We start from the raw sequence: 24,798 nt of genomic DNA on the forward strand, positions 1-24,798 counted from the left end.
TCACATTTTGAGGTTCAGAGGGTTAGATCCTCAAGATTTGAATTTGGGGAGTGATGCAGCTCAACCCCAAGCAGGAACCATGCAGATAAGGATCCTTCTGGAATGCAGGGCAACAATGATGCAATCATTGTCAGTATTATATACTTTGACACAGCAGCTGCCTTTTGGGGAATGCAGTGACGCTGAGGAGGCTACACTTTTGATTATATATCCTTAGGAAATCTACAACTGCAATAGTTTGAATAAATTAAGTAAAAATGTTATATGAAATAGTGTCTAATGAGAATTCTATTTCTGGGAAGGTGGAGTAGATATATTTTTGCCTCCTGCTTATTTTTCTTTTATTTTTACTTCTTTTCTGAGACTGAGTCTCACTCTCTCACCCAGGCTAGAGTGTAGTGGTGTGATCTCAGCTCACTGCAACCTCTGCTTCCCAGGTTCAAGCAATTCTCGTGCTTCAGTCTCCCGAGTAGCTTGGATTACAGGCGCCTACCACCACGCTTGGCTAACTTTTGTATTTTTAGCAGAGACGGGGTTTCACCATGTTGGCCAGGCTGGTCTTGAAATCCTTACCTCAAGTGACCCACCTGCCTCAGCCTCCCAAAGTGCTGGGACTACAGGCATGAGCCACTGCACCTAGATGCCTCTTGATTGTAGTATAGACAGCTACAACCCCTGGATATCACGTTTAAAACAAACATTAGATGATTCAGAATGGTGAAGAGCAAGAAAGCAGACTGATCAGGGACCTTGGACTCCAGGAGCAATGTGATGCTCTTTCCTGGGCACTTTTTCCTCATGTAGCTCAGGCTTGAAGCTGAAGAAGCCAGCAACCAACCTGAGCATATCAACAGACACAGAAAAATGCCCAGCAAAACCTGAGTGCCTCTAGACAACAGGCCAGAAAAGTGGAGGCCTAGCAATACAGGTAACTTTTAGACAATAACCATTCTTCCCCAGTCAAACAGCACAGAAGAAACTGTGGCCCCCACCTCCAGCAAGACCAGCAAAGCCCAAGTGAGGAGGTGGCTTTCACTCTCCCCAGGCTATACTGAGGCACCTAAGGACCCCTTGAGACTGCGTCCGAGAAAGCCAAGTAGGAAACTAGGGAATCGTCCTGCCAAATGATTGCACTCAAAAGCTTGGGGTCACAAGGGGAGCCTGGGCTTGCGTCCTCACTCAGCGGGAATGAAGCTCCCCTCCCTCTTCACTGGGGTGGTTGCAGAGAAGGCCTAGGGGAGGCTCCAGTGCTCTCCATTTTTCAGGGGGTGATAAGGCTGCCCTGCCCTTCTCCATCCTGAGGTGCATGGAGGCCATGTGGGGAGGATTCACAGAATACTACACCTCCCATCCAGGAGGGTTATGAGGTGGCTTGACAGGGAGCCAGAACCCCAATTCCTCCCAAAAGTAGTGAAAAGAACCCCTTTGTGTGTCAATGGAGGCCAAGGAGGGAATCTGGACTTCTATTCCCACATGGCAGTAATGATGTGGGACCCCTCTTCCCACGCCACAGCAGTTTCAGAGGAAAATACCTGAAATAGAAGGCTTCAGTAAGATCCAAAGCCTCCAGGTTTCAATAGGAAATTATTCACCACACCAAGAACTAGGAAGATCCCAAATGGAATGAAAAAAGGCAATCAACACTGAAGTGATAGAGGTATTGCAGTTATCTGAAAAAGATTTTAAAGCAGTCATAGGCTGGGTGCAGTGGCTCACACCTGTACTCCCAGCACTTTGGGAGGCTGAGGTGGGTGGATCACACGGTCAGGAGTTTGAGACCAGCCTGACCAACATGCTGAAACCCTGTCTCTACTAAAAATACACAAAAATTAGCCGGGTGTGGTGGCGCATGCCTGTAATCCCAGGTACTCAGGAGGCTGAGGCAGGAGGCTGCAGTGAGCCGAGATCACGCCATTGCACTCCAGCATGGGCGACAGAGTGAGACTCTGTCTCAAAATAAATAAACAAACAAATAAATAAATAAAGCAGTCATAAAAAATGCTTCAATGAGCAATTTCAAACACACTGTAAACAAATGAAAAATGGATGAAAAATCTCATCAAAATAATACAAGGCCCAAAGAGAAACCAGATGGAGATTTTAGAACTGAAAACTATAATAACAGAAATAAAAAAGATGGACTCAAAACAGAATATAGATCAGAGGGGAAAGAATCAGTGAACTGGAAGATAGAAGACTAGCAATTATACATTCTCAACAACAGAGACAGTATAGACAAAAACAAGATGAGCAGAGCCTAAGAAGCCTGTGGGATTTTAATAAAACATCCAACATTTGTGTTATTCAAGTCTTGGATAGAAAGAAGAGAGAAAGTCAGGACAATTCCAAAGAAATGCACACCAAGACACATCATAGTCACACTTTTGAAATCAAAAAAGAAAACATTTTGAAAGCAGCAAAAGGGAAACATCACCCTGCCATTTACATGCTGAATGGTGAATGTTTGAATGCTTTCCCCATAAAATTGCAAGGCATTGCAAACAAGGCAAGGATGTCCATTCTCACCACTCTTATCCAACCTAATGCTGGAAGTCCTTGCCAGTGCAATAAGTCAAGAAAAGGAAAAGACCTATAGATTGAAAAGGAAGAAATTAAACTATTTTCAGGTGATACAGATACCTACATAGAAAATCTCAAGGAATCTACAAAAATACTCCTAAAATGAATAAATGAGTTGAACAAGGTTAGATGATACAACATAAACCCAAGATAAACATATAAAAAATTAATGGCATTTCTGTATACTAACAATGAATACATGGGGTGATAGAAAAGGAAAGTTACATCCTTTTATTATCAAGGCTTTGTAGTAAAGCCTAGAACAAAACTCCCATACACTGTATTTCTTATACTTACCGTCCATACAAGATCATTTTTAAATTTTTTATTTTTATTTTTATTTTTTGAGATGAAGTTTTGGCTCTTGCCTCCCAGGCCAGAGTGCAATGGCACAATCTTGGCTCACTGCAACTTCTGCCCCCTGGGTTCAAGTGATTATCCTGCCTCAGTCTCCCAAGTAGCTGAGATTACAGGTGCCCCCAACTACACCCAGCTAATTTTTTGTATATTTAGTAGAGACGGGGTTTCACCATGCTGACCGTCTTGAACTTCTGACCTCAAGTGATCCACCCAGCATTGGCCTCCCAAAGTGCTGGAATTACAGTGTGAGCCACCGCACTCTGTCCTGGTACATACAAGATTCTTAAAGTATTTATTTCCTGACCAGGCACAGTGGCTCATGCCTGTAATCCCAGCACTTTGGGAGGTTGAGGTGGGCGGATCACAAGGTCAAGAGATCGAGACCATTCTGGCTAAGATGGTGAAATCCTGTCTCTACTAAAAACACAAAAAATTAGCCAGGCATGGTGGCGGGTACCTGTAGTCCCAGCTATTTGGAGAGGCTGAGGCAGGAGAATTGGCATGAACCCAGGAGGTGGAGCTTGCAGTGAGCCGAGATCTCGCCACTGTACTCCAGTCTGGGTGACAGAACTAGACTCCGTCTCAAAAACAAAAACAACAACAACACCACCAAAACAACAACACAAAACCTATTTATTTCCCTTCTTAGAGCAGGATGTGGTGGTTTAAGCCTGTAATCTCAGCACTTTGGGAAGCCAAGACAGAAGGATTGCTTGAGTCCAGGAGTTCAGGATCAGCCTGGGTAACATAGCAAGACACCGTCTTTACAAAACAACAGCAACAACAAAAAACTAGCTGGATGTGGTGGCATACACCAGTGGTTCCAGCTACCTGGGAGGCTGAGGAGGGATGATCACTTGAGCCCAGGAGGTTGAGGATACAGTGAGCCATGATGATGCCACGGCACTCCAGCCTGGATGACAGAGTGAGACTCTCTCAAAAAACAAAACAAAACAAAAAAAGCAAAACTATTTCCCTTAAATAATTTATTAATTTGTCATTTTATTTAAGTTTGAAAGAGTTTTACTGTCCTAAGTGCCTAAAGTTTAGAATAGATATGCATTTTCCCAGTGTTTTTGGAAATAAAAGTTTTCTATGTGTCCTAGTCTGCTAGGACATATTCATTAATATCTTCAGAGATTTTTTGTGATTTTCATACTTCAAACCCATGACCCCACTCGAGCAATTGATTATTTGGTTCACATCTGGTTATTGTGAAGCCTTGCCATTCAAGCCTGCATTGTAATATTTGTCTTATCCTCTCCATTCTCGCAACTCAACTAAAGTCAAGGATCAAGTCCTGCTAGTTTATTAGTGTATTAACTGGTACATATCAGGTACTGAATATATCTGTTGAGTAATGAATGGGTGGATGCCACTGCCCAAGTGTAGGCACTCATGCTAAATTATCTTCCAAGAGCCAACCCTCCTGTCCTACTTCAATGCACAAGTGGTGAAAAGAATTTATAGAATCAAAATTCTTTCACATCAAGACTTTTTGCTTTCTAAATGAAGCCTGAGTTCATCGCGATTTTTTGGGTTCTTCTCTTCTTCTTAAACCCACATCTAGCCAATATTCTCTACCTGCTACATGGCTCTTTTAGTCTCACTGCCTCCTTCCTCAGTGGAGCCTATATTGGTCTCGTTGCTGGTTTCTTACCAATGATCCTTCATGTTGCCACTGGAGTGATCATTGTGATGTTATTTCCCATTGCCTGGAGACTGCGCTTAATTAATTTATGTGACTTTTAGGTCCTAATTTTCTTTGCTGCCCACTCATCCCACCTCAGTTCCCACTAACATGTTCTCTGTGGATGTCCCCAATGAAGGAGGGGAGAAAAATGTACATTTCTGAAATACTGATCTATTTGTGGTGCCCATGCTTTAACATATATATTTTTTTTCCATTTGCCTGAAATGCCTTTTCCCTGCTTGTTCTCCTGAAAGACATGGTCATCTTTTACAGCTCAAATGCTTTTCTCCATATAACATATATTAGCCTGCTCAGCACAATAACAGAATACAAGAGAATGGGTAACTTAAACAGTTTATTTTTTCACAGTTCTGGAGGCTGAAAGTCCACGATCAAAGTGTCATCAGGGATGGTTTCTTCCAAGTCCTTATTCTTTGGCTTGCTGATGGCCACCTTCTCCCTGTGTCCTCACATGGCCTTCGCTGTGTGAGCACACCTGGAGTCTCTTCCTCTTTTTACAAGGACACCAGTGCTATTGGGTTGGAGCCCCACTCTCATGACCTCATTTAATCTTCATTACATCCTTAGAGGCCCTATGCCCAAATATAGTCACATGGGTGATTAGGGCTTCAACTTATGAATTTTGGGGGAACACAGTTCAGTCCATAAAATCAGGTCTCCCCTCATTGCCTGAGGCAGAACTAAGTGTGGCTTCTGTATTAGTTCATTCTGACACTGCTATAAAGAACTACCTGACACTGGGCAATTTATGAAGACAGTAGGTTTAATCCACTTACAGTTCCACAGGAAGCATGACTGGGAGGCCTCAGGAAGCTTATAATCATGGTGGAAGGGAAAGGGGAAGCAAGCACCTTCTTCACATGGCAGCAGGAGAGAGAGAGCAACTGGGGGAGGAACTGCCAAACACTATCAAACCATCAGATCTCCTGAGAACTCACTATCACGAGAAGAGCATAAGGGAAATCCACCCCCAAGATCCAATCACCTCCCACCAGGTCCCTCCCCCAACATTTGGAATTACAATTCAACATGAGATTGGGTGGGGACATAAAGCCCAACCATATCAACTTCCCTTCTGCTCTCCTTGGAATTCCTAAAGACCTTCATTATCTAATGGCTTATAGCTGTGATTTATTGGCCTTTCTACCAAATTGTAAAGCCAGAGAGACCTGGTTTGCTTGCTTTCATCTTTGAAACTTAATAAATATTTGTTAAATGCATATTATTTTATAACAACTTGGGTGACAAATAATAAAAATACTTATTAGTTGAATTTACATTTATGCTTATTGAGAAGATTTTCCAAATATGTAATTTTATTCATTTGATTTTAATTCCCCTTCCTTTAGAAATTAACTCTTTCAGACTCTAGGTCCATGTTCAATATTTTTTAACACCTACAGAACTGTTTATTAGTTTGGATACTGGATGAATCAAGCTCATTAAGTTCTGGGGGAAAATATTAAGAAAAATCATGTAGACTTTGAAGTTTATTTGCCTTCTAGGTGTGTGCTTACAGAATAGAGCATTTCATCAAACCACGTTATTGATTGGCTTTGTTGCTATCCGCTTCAATTCCCACTCTTCTTTCCTTTGCCTCCTCTTTCAGATAAACAAGCTGGAGGCACGCCTGAGGCAGGCAGGGTGTACAGATGTTAAAGGAGTTCCAAGGAAGGCTGAGGAGCGCTGGATGAAAGAAGACTGCACTCACTGCGTCTGTGAGGTTTGTGCTGCGAGCAGTTTTCCCCTCCAGCTCCCCCCATTTCACTTCTCCTAGCCAGCCACTTGAAGCATAATTGAGAAATTCAAAAGGAGAAGAAAAAAAACTTTATGTCAATAGATTCTAGGTATATTTTTAAGATCAAGGTACTGGTGTGAAATTTTGAGGTTTTTGCTTATTGATAAAAAAGTATAGCCACAATCTTATGAGCACTTGCCAGAGACAACGAGCTTTTTCCATGTTCACTGATGGACAAAGGAGCTGAGGCTAAGGAAGTTTATGTCAACAAGTAAACTGAGCCAGCCTGGGACTTGAGTTCATCTCATTATTCTCCAGTCAGGCTCACTATAAACACTGTGGGCACTTGGTAAACTACCCAATTCTATGGAAAAATAAAAAAGTGTTGTCATGGTGTCCACCAAAACAAAAAAACATGCTCTATATTTGTTATTTAGTTTGCTTTTTGAACAGAGCTGATTCTTTCCAGCCATCTAGAAATGTATGAACTTCCTCAGCTAATCCTACCATATGGTACGATACGGTAGGTAACATTTTATAGGGCAGCCTTGCTCTTCGCGCTGCAAATGTGTGGAAAGAAAGATTGAATAGAAACCATGCAAAAATGAGCTTATACTATGAACAATTTTTATTGTATCGAGACAGTCAGCTTATTAGATTATGTATTATAATAAATATTTATTTGTCTTTTAAGTACTTTGACTATAAAAAACATGGAGGTGATATGTGCATGTTGCCTTTCAGAGTGGCCAGGTCACCTGTGTGGTGGAGATTTGTCCGCCGGCTCCCTGTCCCAGTCCTGAATTGGTAAAAGGAACCTGCTGTCCAGTTTGCAGAGACCGAGGAATGCCAACTGATTCCCCAGAGAAACGCTAATAAAAGTGTTGTGCTCTTGAGCCCTGAATGGGAAATTTCTCAGGAAGAGACACTTAGGACTTTGGCACTTTTAACTTGTAGTCACATCATTGATATGGAAACCACTGACTTAAGCAACTTACTTCATTTAATCTTACATATACTGAAGATCTTTTATTTTGTTCATTTTCTAACACATCTTGAAATAATTCAAAACTAAAAGCAATAAAGTGCATAGGAAATATTTTATCATAAGAAATATTTCTTACTGTAAGCTGTCAGTTTTATATACCGCATCTGGAAATAAAAAGAATACCATGGAATATTTAAAAAATATACAAGTATTGTGGAAAATCTCTAATTTTTGAATTTAGAGAGGTCTCCAGGTTTCATAATCTGCAGGAATTTTGAAATAATGAGTTTCACACTTACGAAAACATCTGGAAGGGTCTATGATACATTCATGACAATGTTGTGATGCTGTTCTCCCCACTGACCTCCCTCTCTCAGATCTACAACCTAGACAATTGTCAGATTTTGCTGGGAAGGCATTTATCTTAACCTTCATTAGTCTCTTAAGTCCTGGGACATAAGGAAAAAGTCAGTAAAGGAATATCATTATTTTAGGGAACTTGTTAGTTATGCATGTGGCTGAAAAATGCAAACTCTCTGAAAGAAAGAGACTAAAGCAGAATTGCTCAATGTCTGCCTTCCTCTTACTTGTCATTGTTACCATTCCTGAGATGTCAAAATTGAAATAGAGCCAAGCCTGAAATTCAGGAGCAATCTGAATTTACTATAAGCAGACTTGAAAGTGTTTCTGACTTTTACAAAAGGTGTTGCTGTAGGGTTCTTCTAATTTGGGCACTCTCTTACAGCATTTGACACAGAACCCCATAGACAAGTGTATTTATACTCAGAATTGAGTATTAAGTAATTTAGGTGATTTTCACTTCATATCAGATCAGAGCCTTTAAAATCTGATATAAAAATATGTACTCATATGTGGGGTTGATAAATCTTTTTAAAGAATACTTTGTGCCAAGGCTTTTTTTTTTTTTTGAGACAAGGTCTCACTCTGTCACCCAGGCTGGAGTGCAGTGCAGTGGTGCCGTCACAGCTCACTGCAGCCTCCACCTCCTGGGCTCAAGCAACAGTCTCATCTCAGCCTCTTGAGTGGGTGGCGCGACAGGTGCATGCCACCATGTCCAGCTAATTTTTTTTTTTTAATTTTGTAGAAATAGGGTTTCACTGTGTTCCCCAGGCTGATCACAAACTTCTGGCTTCAAGCAATCGTCCCTCCTCAGCCTCCCAAAGCACTGGAATTACAAGCATAAGCAACCATGACAGCCAAACCCTTTGAGGAAATATTTCATGTAGTGTGCTGCCAAGAGAGGGCCTCAAAGAGATAGTGCTACTGTTTTTCAATTACAAAATAAACTTTTAAAAATAGGCATCGTTTCCCAATATTTAGAGTTCTTTTGTAAAATGCAGTATTAGTTTTAGACAAAATATTCTGGTAGCTTTTTTATCGTGAGTGAGGAAAGATGTTTCTGGAGTTTGTAGTATATTTGTTTTTAAATGTGTTAGTGATTCCCAAGATCCAAATTAATTTTTACTAAAAAGGTTTAAAAGGATAAATCCTAATATGCCATAACAGTTTTATATTTCATGGCCTTTAAAAATCCAAACCAATTTTTTATTATACTAAGTTTTAAAAGATAAAACCTAACAAATCTCAGATGCTTGACATTTGGTGGCCTTTTAAGACCTAACATGGTGAAATGCAGGTAAATCTTATGAATGTAAGTGTAATGCGTTCCTCAGAAACAGTCACAGTAAGCTTACCTGCAGATGACAGTAACAAATGACAATTACGAATGAACTTGGTCAAGTTTAGGTTTCTCATAATACTCATTTGCTGTTGTTCACCTTACTGCCATTTAAACAAGACCTATGTGATTGCTGATTTTATTTTTTACACACTAACCACACATTAACTTGGATGTCACATGGTTAATATGACTGGCTCATATAACATAAACAGATATTAAAATAACAGAATGAAATTATCATTTAAAATGGAACTGGATTGACTACATGAGGATTTTAAAAACTGTTTGTCGATTGACAAGGTAACTTGAAAATTCAGCCAACTTTATAGACATCATTATAATTCCGTCATATAAATTGCTTTTTACTTTGTACATTTTACTGTATAACACTTGTTTGTCTATGTTTTTAATATTGTTTTATTCTTGAAAATAATATTGCAAATGGTAAAAATTTCAAATATTTCCCAAGGATATATACCCTGTCCTTCATTTCTCCAGTCTAAGTGCAATGACTATTTTTAATTTTAGAATGTGTGCATATGTGTGTGTGTATATGTGTGTGCATGTGCCTTTGTGTGTGTGTAGTAGAAATTTCCATTTTTCAGATTTTAAAAGAAAGTACCACATCAAAAATAAATGAGCTGGGTAAAAGCTACGTAAGCTGATAAGACTTACACACGTGAAGTGGTAATGATATTTTGAGAGAAAAGAAACTAAGTCAAGTTAGAAGAGAACTTGGATTTTTAGAAATTTAGAATGTTTAGAAGTGGAAAGTATCAAGTAATCTGTTTTTTGGAAAAGCATGTGAAAGAAACAACACGACTTGCTGTCAGGTCATGGAATATGTGATTGACAATGTGATACCATTTGCCCACAAAAGAAAGAAAAAATGTATAAAGGTAAAACACATGAACTGGATGTACAAGTGACTCCGAAGGGCAGAGCATGGAGGCAGAGCTGAAGGAGCAGGCTGGTGCCACACAGGTCTATGTTGATGAATCTGGAGAACATTCCAATTTGATCCTGGTAATGAACCAAGCACAGTGAAGACAAGGAGCTCTAGTGGCCAGTGTTAAATCAAAGCCCAGACACTAGAAGCGCAAAGAGCCTGCAAGACTACGTTTTATGTTTTAAACCCATGCCCCAAATTTCTAATGACATGGAAAACTGAACTAACCAGAATCCTGTTCTGTTTCAGGTTTCTAAAATGCTGAGCAAAATATGATACAGAACATGAAATATGTAATTGAATATGAGAGGAAAAAAACACGGAAAGTCTCTGAGTTTTACAACGGAAGGAACCTAAATCAAGAGATACAAAAGGCAAGCCAGGGACAAAATAAAGTCAGATATAGGTAGGGCCTGGTAAAGTTGAGGCTGGTGTTTTAAATTCACACTCGGGATTAGATGGTGCAGCCTGGGGCCAGGACAATGCTATGAGCATAAACCAAGTTGCTTCCTTAGGACGTCCTTCCCATGGAGGATGCCTGGAAAATCTGGTCTCCAATCCAGGGATGCTGCAGAGAAGGTCCTTTCTATTCCCAGCTTGGGATGGAAGAAACTCTTATCCCATGCCCTGTGGAGGTCTGCAGTTAAATTGACACTAGCCTTAAGGTTTGGAAATCCCAAGCTAGGAAATGGATGTGAACAGTTGCCCTGTCCCAATAAAGAAATCACAAACCATATGAGGAAACGGCTCATCACACAGATTAGTGAAAAAATCACAACAAATAGGATTATTAGCACCCCAAGGATTTAAGATAGTAAAAAATTCTGAAGGATACTAAGAGAAGGAATGGAGCTGGTGGAAAATAGGAAACATTTTGAAAAACTGACCCTGTGTTGCACTTTATATTTTAACAAATTTCAGCGATCGAGTGGTATTTTACACTGTATGTTACTTCATAACAAATACACTCAAAATAGAAAATTAATAATTAACAAAATGATAGTATATGCATATACTTTCATCAAAAAATAGATTAGGATGGAAATTATAAAATAGTTAGACTGAACCCAAAACTAAAAAGTATCTCAAAACTTGTGGAAAGCAGTTATAATTGTGAAGTATAATTGAGTGGTGAGCATTAATTCACTTTGATCACATCTGAATGATTTCTACTTTTAGCCTTTGCAGTTCTCTCTGACCACAAGTAAGCACAGAACACTTAATACACAGGTCTCTGATGCATAGGCCGCGTCACTGTAGGCATTTGGGGTGGAAGGGAGTAATGGAAAATATGAGAAAAAACTTGAATCTTAGAACATTTTGGGAAGAAAGTGACAGTCCTTTAGTCACTGTTCCCCTCTGCACTAGCAGTGGAGGGTTATAAAAATACCCAGTGGGGAAAAAACACCTAAGTGGAGTCTTCCAGGTGATGACTGCTTAGGAATCATCCATCTATTAAGATATCACCACTACTGGGAATGACAAGCATTTGAAATGGTACCTTTATAAAAAGAGAGCATGAGGTTGGGCACAGTGGTTCACACCTGTAATCCCAACACTTTGGGAGGCCGAGGAAGGTGGATCACCTGAGGTCAGGAGTTTGAGACCAGCCTGGCCAACATGGCAAAGTCCCGTCTCTACTAAAATTACAAAAATTAGCCAGGCATGGTGGAGCACACATGTAATCCCAGCTACCTGGGAGGCTGAGACAGGAGAATCACTTGAACTCAGGAGGCAGAGGTTGCAGTGAGCCGAGATTGTGCCACTACACTCCAACCTGAGTGACAGAGTAAGACTCCTAAAAAAATAAAAGGCCAGGCACGGGGGCTCATGCCTGTAATTCCAGCACTTTGGGAGGCCGAGGCGGGAGGATCATCAGGTCAGGCGATTGAGACCACTCTGGCTAACACGGTGAAACCCCGTCTCTACTAAAAAAATATAAAAAATTAGCCGGGCGTGGTGGTGGGTACCTATAGTCCCAGCTACTCCGAAGGCTGAGGCAGGAGAATGGCGTGAACGCAGGAGGTGGAGCTTGCAGTGAGCCGAGATTGCGCCACTGCTCTCCAACCTGGGTGACAGAGAGAGACTCCGTTTTTTTTTTTTTTTTTTTTTTTTTTTTTTTTTTTTTTTTTTTTTTTTTTAAAAAAAGAGAGCATAATGATGACCAAAATGTATAGTGCTTATTTTATGACCAGTATGTGTAGTCACGGCCTTGTGGCATGGGACCATATGATAAAAGTCAGTTATATGCCTTGAAAAAAAGCAACACTGCTTCTTAGAGTACTGAATATCATGTTGTCTCAGATGTTAAGCAGCAGAAAATGTAAAGGATGTGCTCCTAACTTCTCAAAGGATTTGAAGTTTAAATGAAAATAGAAGAGTCATGCAAACCAACTTATTTGACTGATATTGTCACAGAAGCAATGTTTCTTTGAAATATACATATACACAGTGTATATGTGTATCATATACATATATATATTTGTATATGCTTGTGTATATGCTTGTATATATTTATCTGTGTATATATATAGTCCCAGAGTCTTGTCTGACCTTTCTCCTACCTCCACTCAAACTACATTTCTTTTCATTTTTAAAATTTATTTATTTTTTTTGAGGCACTGTCACCCAGACTGGAGTGCAGGGGCATGATCTTGGCTCAAAGCAACCTTCACCCCCCTGGTTCAAGCGATTCTCCTGCTTCAGATTCCCAAGTAGTTGGGATTACAGGCACGCACCAAAAAGTCCAGCTAATTTTTGTATTTTTAGTAGAGACAGTGTTTCACCATGTTGGCAGGCTGGTCTCGAACTCTCGACCTCAAAGGTCTTGCCTGCCTCGGCCTCCCAAAGTGCTAGGATTACAGGCATGAGCCGCTGTCCCTGGTGACAGACTACGTATTTTTAATGCATAAATTATACAAGACAAAACTTCAAAAGCAAATCCTAAACAACATTTGGTTAAGATCCTTCTTCACTCTTCTCCTGTGACAAAGTATGGTTATGATTTCTTCACACAATTAAAATAATTCAGATTAGAAAATCCAGACATCTGGATCTCCAGGAATTCTTTATTTTGTCTTTATTTTTATAAAGAACACTGTTTACATTAGTTGCTGCAAATGGTTCCAAATACTTTCATAGTTATTATAACTGGGTTTAATTATTTTTATATGAAAACAGGGCCAGTAAGGAAACAAATTCTGAGGAGTAGATTCTTTGGTTTCTTTATTGTGACTGATGGCATGTTAAAAAATTTAAAGCAGTTTGGGTTGCAAGAATCAGATTTCTCCCCATTCACTTTGAATACATGCCTCTTTTAATGGAATGCACTATCTTCTCATTTCCCTCATGTTAAAATCCTTCATTTGGTTTCTGGAAAACTGACATTTATGAATTATTTAAATTTTCTTTTGCTTTCTCATCCATTCTTCTTAAAAACAGTTCATATTTGCATAGGTTAACTAAAATCATTTCTCTTGATGAATATACATGCATTATAGTAGGCTATGGAAAAGATACAAATTATATTTTTGTTCAAAGAATTCCCACGGTATCACTGAGTTTTCTGCAATCTTGAAGAGGAAATTTGATAAATAATGTATTCATTTATTTAATCACTTCTTATTTGTAAGTGATGAAGGCCACAATAGAGTATTTTGGTCTTCTAAATTGATTTCGTTGGACTAAATGGATGTTAAATTTATTAATTAGACATATAAAATATGTATATCCTGAAAGTGTTTAATGTATAAACTAGTTTTCTTGACTACAGATGAAAGATTCATGTGTTCTTCTTGTCACTGCTGGATATTCCTGTGTGAGCAAAAGGAAGAAATCAGCATGAAATATGAACCAGAGTCTTTTTGTATCACGATGCTGGAATGGCTCTTTTACACAATTACCTTTAGGCAATAAGATAGACCGTTTTTTTCTTTCTTCCTTTTCTTTTTGCTTTAAAATTGAAATATGTGTGCACTATGAGATCCAAGAATGGTAACGCATCTTAAGAAGAAGCAATTTACTGAAGCACAGTTGGAAGCCATGTGTCATTACATTAACAGCTAGGAAATTACAGGAGCCAGCACACCACACTGGCATCCGGGTTGCTGTTGGCAGTCCAAAATGGAGTGGCTTGACTTCCAAAAACCTGAGCTGACCTTTAAATATGAAGTCATGCTGACTCGAAGCCCCAGACGTTGTTCCAAGTAGCAAGATGCTCTACGGGTAGCAGCAACAGTGGTAGTTTCAAAACCAACTATAATTTTAGGAGGCCACCCACAACACTTTCACCATCTTCAAATAATTTTTGCAAAGAAAATGACACTAGAACAACCAGACAAAAAATAAAGACCTCTGTTATAGCCATTTAAATAGTATAATCATGAAATATCTCAATTGCAAAAGCAGAAAAGTGGTATCTTGTTGATGTAGGACTACAAAGAAGCTACACAGTTTTCGGTTTCCAAAGACGGGGATTAGGAACGTAAGTGAGCTTGTTTCTTTTTGATGGTATCAACAAACCATCAGATTTGCCCTCACCCTTCCCCACCCCCACACCAAAACACATGCAAATCTCAGGCCTACAACAAACACACTGGCACAAAATCCTAAATTACCTGTGGTGTAGAAAGGCCAGGACAGATAATGGTTATGTCTGGGAGTATCACAGAGCTCAGGGGGCTGCCCCTTTTCCAAAGTAGAGACTGGGCATGGACATTGGGCTTTTCATGCTTGACTGTGTACTGAGATGGAACAGAAATCCAGTCTATACTTGAGTTAGTTATCAACAAACATTAAAAATAGAAGCAAGCAAGGGGAATCAATATTCAATAACTAATAACCCAATAATCAGAGTGAAAATTTGTAGGGAAAGATAAACGCATATAGTATATGTGTTATCTTCTACGTCAACATGACACCACTTTTCTGCTTTTGCAGTTGAGATATTTGAAAAAATCCACCATTGACTTGTTAAGCTTTTATAGCAGCTATTTGCATTCTCAAAACACATTTTTAATATTCTTTTGTGCAAGGAAAGTTGAGACAGATGTTAAAGTATCCTAGTTGTAGAGTAAAAGCAGAGTCTACTTTATAATAATATAGCTTAAAGTTCATTCACTTTATTGTATAACATCAAAAACAAAATATGTTCAAGACTTCCTGTAACAGTAAAGCAAAGCAAAAATATAACAGTTTTTTAGCTATAATATGAAGCAGCACTAGTATACTATATACACTTGGTAGGAATAAATTTTGTGAAAATGTACTCTTTCATGCTTAGGGAGCTGATTGAGAGAAATATATTCACTTTAAAGTTAGTCTGAAAATCTGATCAAAAGGCAGAAATTGCTGTGTGCAATGGTTCATGCCTGTAATCCCAGCATCTTGGGAGGCTGAGGCAGGTGGATCACCTGAGGTCAGAAGATCGAGACCAGCCAGGCCAACATGGTGAAACCCTGTCTGGGATTACAGATATGAGCCACCGTGCCCAGCCCAGTTACCTATATTTTTTTTTGACGATTTTTGCATCTATGTTCATGAGGAATATTGACCTGTAGTTTTATTTTCTTGTGGTGTCTTCATAAAGCTTTAATATCAGGATCAAACTGGCCTTGAAAAATGGGTTTGAAAATATTGCCTCTTCTTAACTTTTTTGGGAAAGGTTTGAAAAAGCCTGATAGTTCTTCTGGAAATGTTTGGTAGAATTCGGCTGGGCTTAAGATATTCTATTTTGTTGTGATTAAATCTTGGTAGGTTGTATGTGTCTATGAATGTATCCATTCCTCCTAGGTTATCCTATTTGTTAGCATAAAATTGTCCATAGTAGATTCGTATGATACTTTGCATTTCTGTGGTATCAGTTTTAATATATCCTCTATCATTTCTGCTTTTATTTATTTGAGCCTTTTTTTCTTAGTCCAGCTGAAGGTTTGCAATTGTGTTTATCTTTTCAAGAAACCAACTCTTAGTTGATCTTTTCTACTGTTGATCTAGTTTCTCTCTTTTATTTCTGCTCTGTTCTTTAGTATATCCTTCATTTCACTAACTTTGTGCTTGATTTCTTCTTCTTTTTCTAGTTCCTTAAGGTGTAACTTTAGGTTGTTCATTTGAGATCTTTCTGTTTTTGATGTGTGTGTTTTTTGTTTTTTGTTTTTTTTTGCTATAAACCTCCCTTCTAGAACTGCTGCAAACTCCCCCAATGAACACAGCAAAAGGGAACACTTTCAAACAAACTCCATGAGGTCAGTATTACTCTAATACCAAAATCAGTCAAATATATTACAATTAAAGACCAATCTATCTTATGAATATAGATCCAAAAATCTTCAACTAAGTACTAGCAAACAGAACACAGCAACGTATATATGATACATGCACAGCCAAGTGAAATTTATCCCAAGACTACAAAGTTGGTTTTACATCTTAAAGTCAGTTAATATAATACACAATATGAAGAGAATAAAGGGCAAGAAACTCACACAATTATCTTAAATATATGGAAATTTCATTTGTCAAAATTTAATGTCTTTTCACAGTAAAAACTCTCAACAAATTAGAAATAGAGGGAAACTGTCTCAACTTGAAAATGGCCCTTATGTAAAACCCAAAGCTAATATAATCATTTTACGTTGTAAGACAATGTTTTGCCCTTAAGATCAGGAGCAAAACAAGGATGCCCACTCTCAACACTTCAGTTACGTGATGGAAGTTCTTGCCATGCAATAAGGTAAGAAAATGAAAAAAAAAAAAAAAAAAAGCATTCATTTTGGAAAGGAAGTAAAGCTATTTCTATTTGAAGAAAACCATGATCTCATATATAGGAAGTCTTAAGAACCCCACTAACAACTACTAGAAATAATAAACAAGTTCAATAACATTGCAGAAATATGACATCAATATATAAAATTCAATTATACTCCTATAAACTAGTAATAAGCAAAATAAAAAAAGGAAAAGACTCAAAAAAGACTTTAGCATCAAAAAAGAATAAAATACTTTGAATAAATTTAACAAAAATACTTATGAATAAATTTAACAAAGCTGAAAAATGTTTATGCTGGAAACGATATATTGTTTAGAAAAATTAAAGATGACTTAAATAAATGGAAAGACATCCTATGTCTATGAATTAGAGAATTAATATTGTTAAGATAACAAAACTTTTTAATTTGACCTACAGATGCATGCAGGACATTGCAGGTGGCAAAATTACTGCAAACAGGAAAGAAAATTATGAATATATTATGAATAACACAATGGGTAGACCATTTTGGTAAACGTAAACATATATATGGAGGAACTTCAGCAGAAAAAGAGAGTCTAAGTTATGAAGAATCTTGAATGTCAATATCAGAAGTTGAAATTTAATTTTTAATTCATGAGTATCCCATACAACTTTTGAACAACCAGGTGAAATCACCTAGTGCTTTAGAAACTTAAGTCTGAAGAACATGTGCAAATTTGGTTAGACAGGAAGGCACCAGGAAGGCACCAGAGACAACTAAATCTAAAATTTAGTCTGAAAGCCACAGTCATAGTGAACTTAGACCACTCTCTCTTGGTTTCTGTAGTCTCTACTGTCCAATAAGGTAGTCACAAGGCAAAGATACATTCAATTTTAATTAAGTAATATTAACATTTGCATTCTTCGTTTGTGCTGAGCGTATTTCATATGCTCGATGGCTAAATGTGACTAGTGACTACCATTCTGAACAGTACACTCAAGGGCATTTCTATCATGAAGAAAGTTTCTGTTAGCCAGAACTATTCAGAGGTTTATCCCTTTACAATGAGGACCCAGATTTTATACTTGGGGTAGATTATGTCAACACAAAATGGGTGAGACACAGAGAACAGGTGATAATAGATCCATTATGAGCTAAATGCACTCCTTCACCATCACTCTAATGACAAATAAAGGTGCTAACTGAATTTCTGGCATAAGATATGAGAATCTGAACTATAAAGAAAATATTAAAAGTAGTATGTGATTGTAAGAGATATGTGAAAAAATGGAAATTAATTCTTTATAAATCAACTAGCTAGATTAATAGAAAGATTATTTATTTGGTGTTTGAGTTAGAAGTAGCTTTTGTTTGTGAGAAGCTTTTAGCCTTTGTATTATCTGTTTTCACACTGCTGTAAAGAACTATCTGAAACTGGGTAATTTATGAAGAAATGAGGTTTGACTCACAGTTCCACAGGCTTGAGAGGAAGCATGACTTGGGGGTCTCAGGAAAGTTGCAATCATGGCCGAAGGCGAAGGGGAAGCAAGGCATGTCTTCTCGTGGCGGCAGCAGAGAGAGAGAGTGAAGCCGGAAGTGCCACACACTTTTAAACAACCGGATCTCATGAAAACCCACTGTCACAAAAATAGCAAGGGGGAAGTCTACCCCCATGATTCAGTCACCCCGGACCAGGCCTCACCCTGGGACATGTGAGGATTACAATTTGAGATGAGACTTGGTTGGGGACACAGGGCCAAACAATATCAGCCTTATTTATAATGTCTTAAAAATAGAAATGTGAATATAGTGTCTGTCGGCATTCATGCAGTGGCAGAGCCAACCTCTTAGTTGTACTCTTCCTCTTCCTGCCATATGTGGTGCCTCAGGTTCTTCATATAACTGTGAACACCAGGAGACATTTATACTTAAGGCTTTCTGTCCCTTTTGTTAGAAAATCAAAACCTGCACAGAACTTCTTTCCTCCAGTCAATTTCTGCTTATATTGGCTAGTACCATGCTGCCTCAGCACCCATAAAAGCAAAGGAACTTTGGAACATGAGTGATTAGCTTTCATAGTTTCTGTAGTGGGGTGGCTACATAAGAGAAAAAGGTTGCAAATGGTTGTTGATCAGAGGACTTTGGTGTCTATCACAACTACATTGATTTCTATATATCAAACTTATATAACAGTTAGTTAATGGGTACAAAATATATACGTAGTTAAAAAGAATGAATAAGACATACTCTATGAACACAGAACAGGGTGAATGTCATCAACAATAAGTTAGTTGTACATTTTTAAACAACTAAAAGGGTAATAAGATTGTTTGCAACACAAAGAATAAATGCTTCAGGGGATGGATACCCCATTCTCTATGATTTGATTATTTCAAATTGCATTCCTGTATCAAAACACTTCATGTATCCCAGAAATATATACTTCTACTATGTATCCACAAAATCTAAAAACAAAACATTTAATTTTTAAAAAGGCAAAAAAAATGGTGAAGGAACTATTCCAGATATTGGGCTCTATTATGTATTCCCAGCCAAAAATCAATAAAGTATACAAGTTGAATAAATTATTCTGGCTTTTGAGTATCCCTCTATTATAAAGAAACTGTGTCATCTGACAGTTCTATATTTCAGATTTTTATTATAGAAAGAATGATACATTTCAGCTGTCTCAGTTCTGTTTTTCTTCAAGAATGTCAAATGAGCAGATATCACTGTGAACAGGCAGTAAGTTGGAATTCAATGCCAAAAAAGTAGCCATTGATTTTTATATAAAAGTGCATTAATACTATTGAGCTCTACTTTGTTTGATGTATTATTCATATCTAGAAGTTATTTATGCTTATATATCACAAAAAAGAGACATGGAAAACCATAGAAAATAACCATTTGACAGAAATGCATAATTCATGATATAATCAAAACTACTTAGAGTGTATCACAATACATTCTTAGTGGTTGAGCAGAATGCAATTAAACATTTGCAAAATTAGATTAAAAACAGATTAGACCAAAGTACATTTAAAAGGGGAGTTAGAAAACATTAAAACTAGATATAATCTTCTTAATGACAGTAACTACTATATCAGACACTGGAGATAAACAAATAAACTTTTCATCCTGAGGAACACACTGCTACTTTTTTTTTTTTTCTTTGAGATGGGATTTTGATCTTGTTGCCCAGGCTGTAGTGCAATGGTGTAATCTCCACTCACCGCAACCTCCGCCTCCTGGGTTCAAGTAATTCTGCTGCCTCAGTCTCCCGAGTAGCTGTGATTACAGGTATGTGCCACCACACCGGTTCATTTTGTATTTTTAGTAGAGATGAGGTTTCTCCATGTTGGTCAGGCTGATCTCGAACTCCCGACCTCAGGTGATCCGCCCACCTCAACCTCCCAAAATGCTGGGATTACAGGCGTGAGCCAGCGCTCCCAGTCTCACACTGCTACTTTTAAGCATTCATGTTTGTTTTCTGGGGGCACCGTGTAACAGGCCTCTAGTTTCACAGTCCGGTGCCCAGGGTATCTCAATACATCGGGGATACTGACCCACACTGGAGGTTTGGAATGGAATTATGTCAATGGAGATGAGCCCCTAAACACTATCCTGTCAGTATTCTATCCAGTCCTAAAAATTCAGAAGAATCCATAAACCAGAGCTTGTGCATATATGTAGCTCAGAAACAATAGTTTTCCAAGACTGCTTCTTGGACATTCACCCCCAAAGGACATCCTGCTTTCTTTGCTGGACCTGAATTAGTGAACGCCAAGCTTCTCAAACTCTTAATGTTTTTGAGCACACATTAAATGCAAAATATGGCCGGGCGCGGTGGCTCAAGCCTGTAATCCCAGCACTTTGGGAGGCCGAGACGGGCAGATCACAACTTCAGGAGATCGAGACCATCCTCGCTAACACGGTGAAACCCCGTCTCTACTAAAAAATGCAAAAAAACTAGCCGGGCGGGTTGGCGGGCGCCTGTAGTCCTAGCTACTCGGGAGGCTGAGGTAGGAGAATGGCGTAAACCTGGGAGGCGGAGCTTGCAGTGAGCTGAGATCCGGCCACTGCACCCCAGCCTGGGCGACAGAGCAAGACTCTGTCTCAAAAAAAAAAATAAATAAATAAATAAATAAATAAATAAATAAATAAATGCAAAATATGTGATGATGATAGTGGGGAAGATAGAGACATGAATTCTTTTTATTCCATAATTCCCTTTCTAACAGGAAACATAAATGCCTAGAACAATTTTCCAAAAGTGGAGAGGTTACTAGCGACACAATTAAGAATAAAATAGTGTGTTATAGAAGCACGCATATAGTAAGTTTTCAGGTTAGCTAAAAAGATTTAAATTACTTCTCATCTCTGTTTATGCATACACAAACATTTTTCACCTTCAAAGAACATATTTTCATTATGAAATATTTAATGGAATAGTAGAGAGAATGCAATGAATGTATACTCACAAGTGTATATGTGAATATATTTAATATAATTGCTGGTTCATAGTGTATGCATATATTTCTCAAATATTGCCAAATTACTCTGCAAAGGGGTTGTGCAAATTTAAAATTCCACTAGCTGAATGTTAGAAATTTTATGTCCCCATATGCTTACGTAGGAGTCTTAGCATTGTTACACTTGCAAAATCTTGTTGCTATATTCTGTCTCCTTGTGATTTTAATATGCATTTCTCTGCCAAAAAATAAAAAGGAGAGTATTTTTGTTTGCTTATTTTCCGCTAATATGTCCTATAAGTTTTATGAATTATCTTTCTATATTGTTTGCTTGATTTTCAGTTAGGATTCTCATTTAAAAAATATATTGATGCCTGTAATCCCAGCACTTTGGGTGGCCAAGGTGGGCAGATCACGAAGTCAGGAGTTCAAGACCAGCCTGGCCAACATAGTGAAACCCCATCTCTACTAAAAATACAAAAAATTAGCCGGGCATGGAGGCATGCGCCTGTAATCCCAGTTACTCAGGAGGCTGAGGCAGGAGAATCATTTGAACCTGGGAGGCAGAGGTTGCAGTGAGCCATGATCGCACCATTGCACTCTAGCCCAGGCAACAGTACGAGACTCCAACTCTCTCTCTCTCTCTCTCTATATATATATATATATATAAAATATACATTTTTATATTATTTATATATATGAAATCTATCTATATATATAGATTTTTAGGAGTTCTTTATGTATCTTCCATTCTAATCCATTGTCACTTGCGTGTATTGGAAATGTTTTCTGCAGTTTAGACTTGTCTTTCTACCTGTCAGTATCTTTCGTAATATAGAAGTGTCAGGCTCTAAAATAGTTGACTTTATCAGTTTTTCCTTTATAATTACAATTTTGTGCTTTTTGGAGAAATCTTTTTGAGCCTTGAGTACAACATATTCTCCAATAATTTTTTCATAAATTATTGAAATTATTTTTCAAAAACAATGTTAAAGTACTTTCCTTTTTTTACACATTAATCTTAGATTTACCTGAAATTTACTTTTTATGTATATCTACTTACAATCTTTCAACAAGGATAAACAGCACTATTCATCAAAGCACTCTTCCACTGTTTTTTCAAGCCTCCTCTGCTACTTATGAAGTTTCCTTGTGTTGTGGGTTTGTTTCTGGGCTGTCTGCTCTGTTGCATTGGTCTATCATGGTGACAGTTCTACAAGACATTCATCACCATAGCTTTATAGCAGGTCTTGATATCTAGGAGGGCTAATGGAGCCCCTCTCTTCTTCAGCAGTGTCTTGACTTGATTTAGACCTTAGCATTTCCATATGAACACTTAAGTCAGTTTTAAAAGTTCCCTAAAAGGAATCCCATTGGGATTTTAGTTGAAATTGCATTGAATTGATAGGTAAATTTAGGCAAATGATATTTTACTGTATTGAGTGTTTTCACATATGATACCCTATGTCTTTCCATTTACTTAAGTCTTTTCTGGTCTTCTTTCAGTAGTACTGCATTTTCCCTCATCAATATGCTCCATATCTTTTTAGATGAATTCCTATAAATATTAAACTCTTGTGGGTACTATAAAATGTATGCCTTTAAAAGTATGCTTTCTGTATGTTCATTGCTGACATACAGGAGTACAATAAATTTTTATATTGATAATAGAGCTAGGAACACTTTTGAGTTCTTTAGTCCTATTAGTATATTTCTAGATTATCTTGAGTTTGTTGGAAAAACTATGGTACTCTAGATAGTATTCAAATTTTTGTTTCTGCCTTTCTAATCCTATACATTCTATTTTTTCCATAATTTTTTATTACTATATTGACTAGAATCTTCCACACAATTTTGAGTAGAAATAATGACAAAGAACATTCCTCTTGGTTTTGAATTTAAGTAGAATGATTTTAGCATTTCACAATTAAATTTGATATTTGCTGTCAAACATTAGATTGTCACATCAGTATTGTGAGGCAAGTATGGTCATTTTGCAGTTGAAAAACTGAGGCTTAGTAACATTAAATGATGTGTATAAGATCACTCAAAACAGCAAAAATAGGAAAAGAACCCAGAACAAATGACCCTAATATGGTTTGGCTGTGTCCCCACCCAAATCTCATTTTTAATTGTAACTGCCACACTTCCCACGTTTCACAGGATGAACCTGGTGGGATGTAATTTAACTGTGGGGGACAGGTCTTTCCCACGCTGTTCTCATGATAGTGAGTAAGTCTCACAAGATCTGATGGTTTTAAAAATGGGAGTTTCCCTGCACAAGCTCTCTCTCTTTGCCTGCTGCCACCCATGTAAGACGTGACTTGGTTTTCCTTGCCTTGCACTATGATTGTGAGGCCTCTCCAGCCATATAGAACTGTAAGTCCAACAAACCTCATTCTTCTGTGAATTGCTGTGTCTTAGATACGTCTTTATCACCAGGATGAGAATGGATTAATACACATCCTAAGGTCCTTTCCCTTTCCAAGACACAGTGCTGTCTTGCTAGAAAGTGTCCCTGGGCCATGTGTTGTTCACGCATGAAATGCAGTGGTGTGTGCAGAGTCTAAGTGTGGACTGTCAGCCCCAGCAGGCTCCAGGCAAGCTCCACCAGAGAACAAGCATTCCCTTTCAGAGGCACATTTCAGTGCACTGCTGGCCTCAAGGTAAACCCCTTCCCTTAGGTAGGGGGAGCAAGTGTGGCAATTTCCATGCTGCTAAACATGATGCCGCTGTTCACTGGGAAAGAGTTCTCTCTGTATTGTTTATAATGAATTAGAAAGTCTTCCATCTTTTCAGTGTCATGCTCAGTGCTGGAATAGGACTTTTAATAAAGAAATCAGCCGGCTTGGCATGGTGGCTCACACCTGTAATCCCAGCACTTTGGGAGGCCGAGATGGGCAGATCATCTGAGGTCAGGAGTTTGAGACCAGCCTGACAAACATGGTGAAACACCATCTCTATTAAAAGGGCAAAAAATTAGCCAGATGTGGTGGTGCACACCTGTAATCCCAGCTACTTGGGAGGCTGAGACAGGATAATCTCTTGAACCCAGGAGGTGGAGGTTGCAGTGCGCCAAGATCACATCACTGCACTCTAGCCTGGGCAACAAGAGCAAAACTCCATCTCAAAAAAAAAAAAAAAAAAAAAAAAAAAAAGGAAAAGAAAAAGAGAGAAATCAGCCCAGCCTACTTACTTGGAGCTGCCCCCTGCCTGTCATGAGCTCTACCTTTTGGCTGCTATAATTAGGATTTTTTTAAGCCTGAAGGGATAGTGAGAAGGTTCATTAATACTTTTGTAAGCTTTACTGTTTATTTATTTGTGTTGTTTCATTCTTAACCAAAGGATGCAGATACTGTTTTTTTCCTTTGTTACATGAATTTTAAATTCAACTGTTGAACACTTTATTAATATATATTTTTATTGGCAGCCAGCTTATCTGTATTCATCTCAGCCTTTAATTGGCTGCCCCTCTCTCTCCCTCTGGAGTGGCTGCAAACTCTCATGGATGCTGATAGCATGAAAATCACTAGGTCTGCCAATTCCTCAGAATGGCAGAAACATTGTCTT

The 24,798-nt window shown here is 38.2% G+C and overlaps 1 protein-coding gene across 4 annotated transcripts in view; it reads left to right on the forward strand.

Moving 5' to 3' along the window:
* The window catches only part of PXDNL (peroxidasin like), a 508,264-nt gene extending 500,683 nt beyond the window's left edge, over positions 1-7,581 (forward strand). For all 4 annotated transcript variants that reach the window (XM_050801783.1, XM_050801784.1, XM_050801786.1 and 1 more), the window contains 2 exons: positions 6,264-6,377; positions 7,137-7,581. In XM_050801783.1, the coding sequence (XP_050657740.1) occupies positions 6,264-6,377; positions 7,137-7,268 (246 nt within the window). In that variant the 3' untranslated portion in view covers positions 7,269-7,581. The remainder of the gene's footprint in view (positions 1-6,263; positions 6,378-7,136) is intronic.
* The last annotated feature ends 17,217 nt before the right edge of the window (positions 7,582-24,798 follow it).

This window comes from Macaca thibetana, chromosome 8, assembly GCF_024542745.1.
Source record: "Macaca thibetana thibetana isolate TM-01 chromosome 8, ASM2454274v1, whole genome shotgun sequence".
NCBI lineage: Eukaryota > Metazoa > Chordata > Mammalia > Primates > Cercopithecidae > Macaca > Macaca thibetana.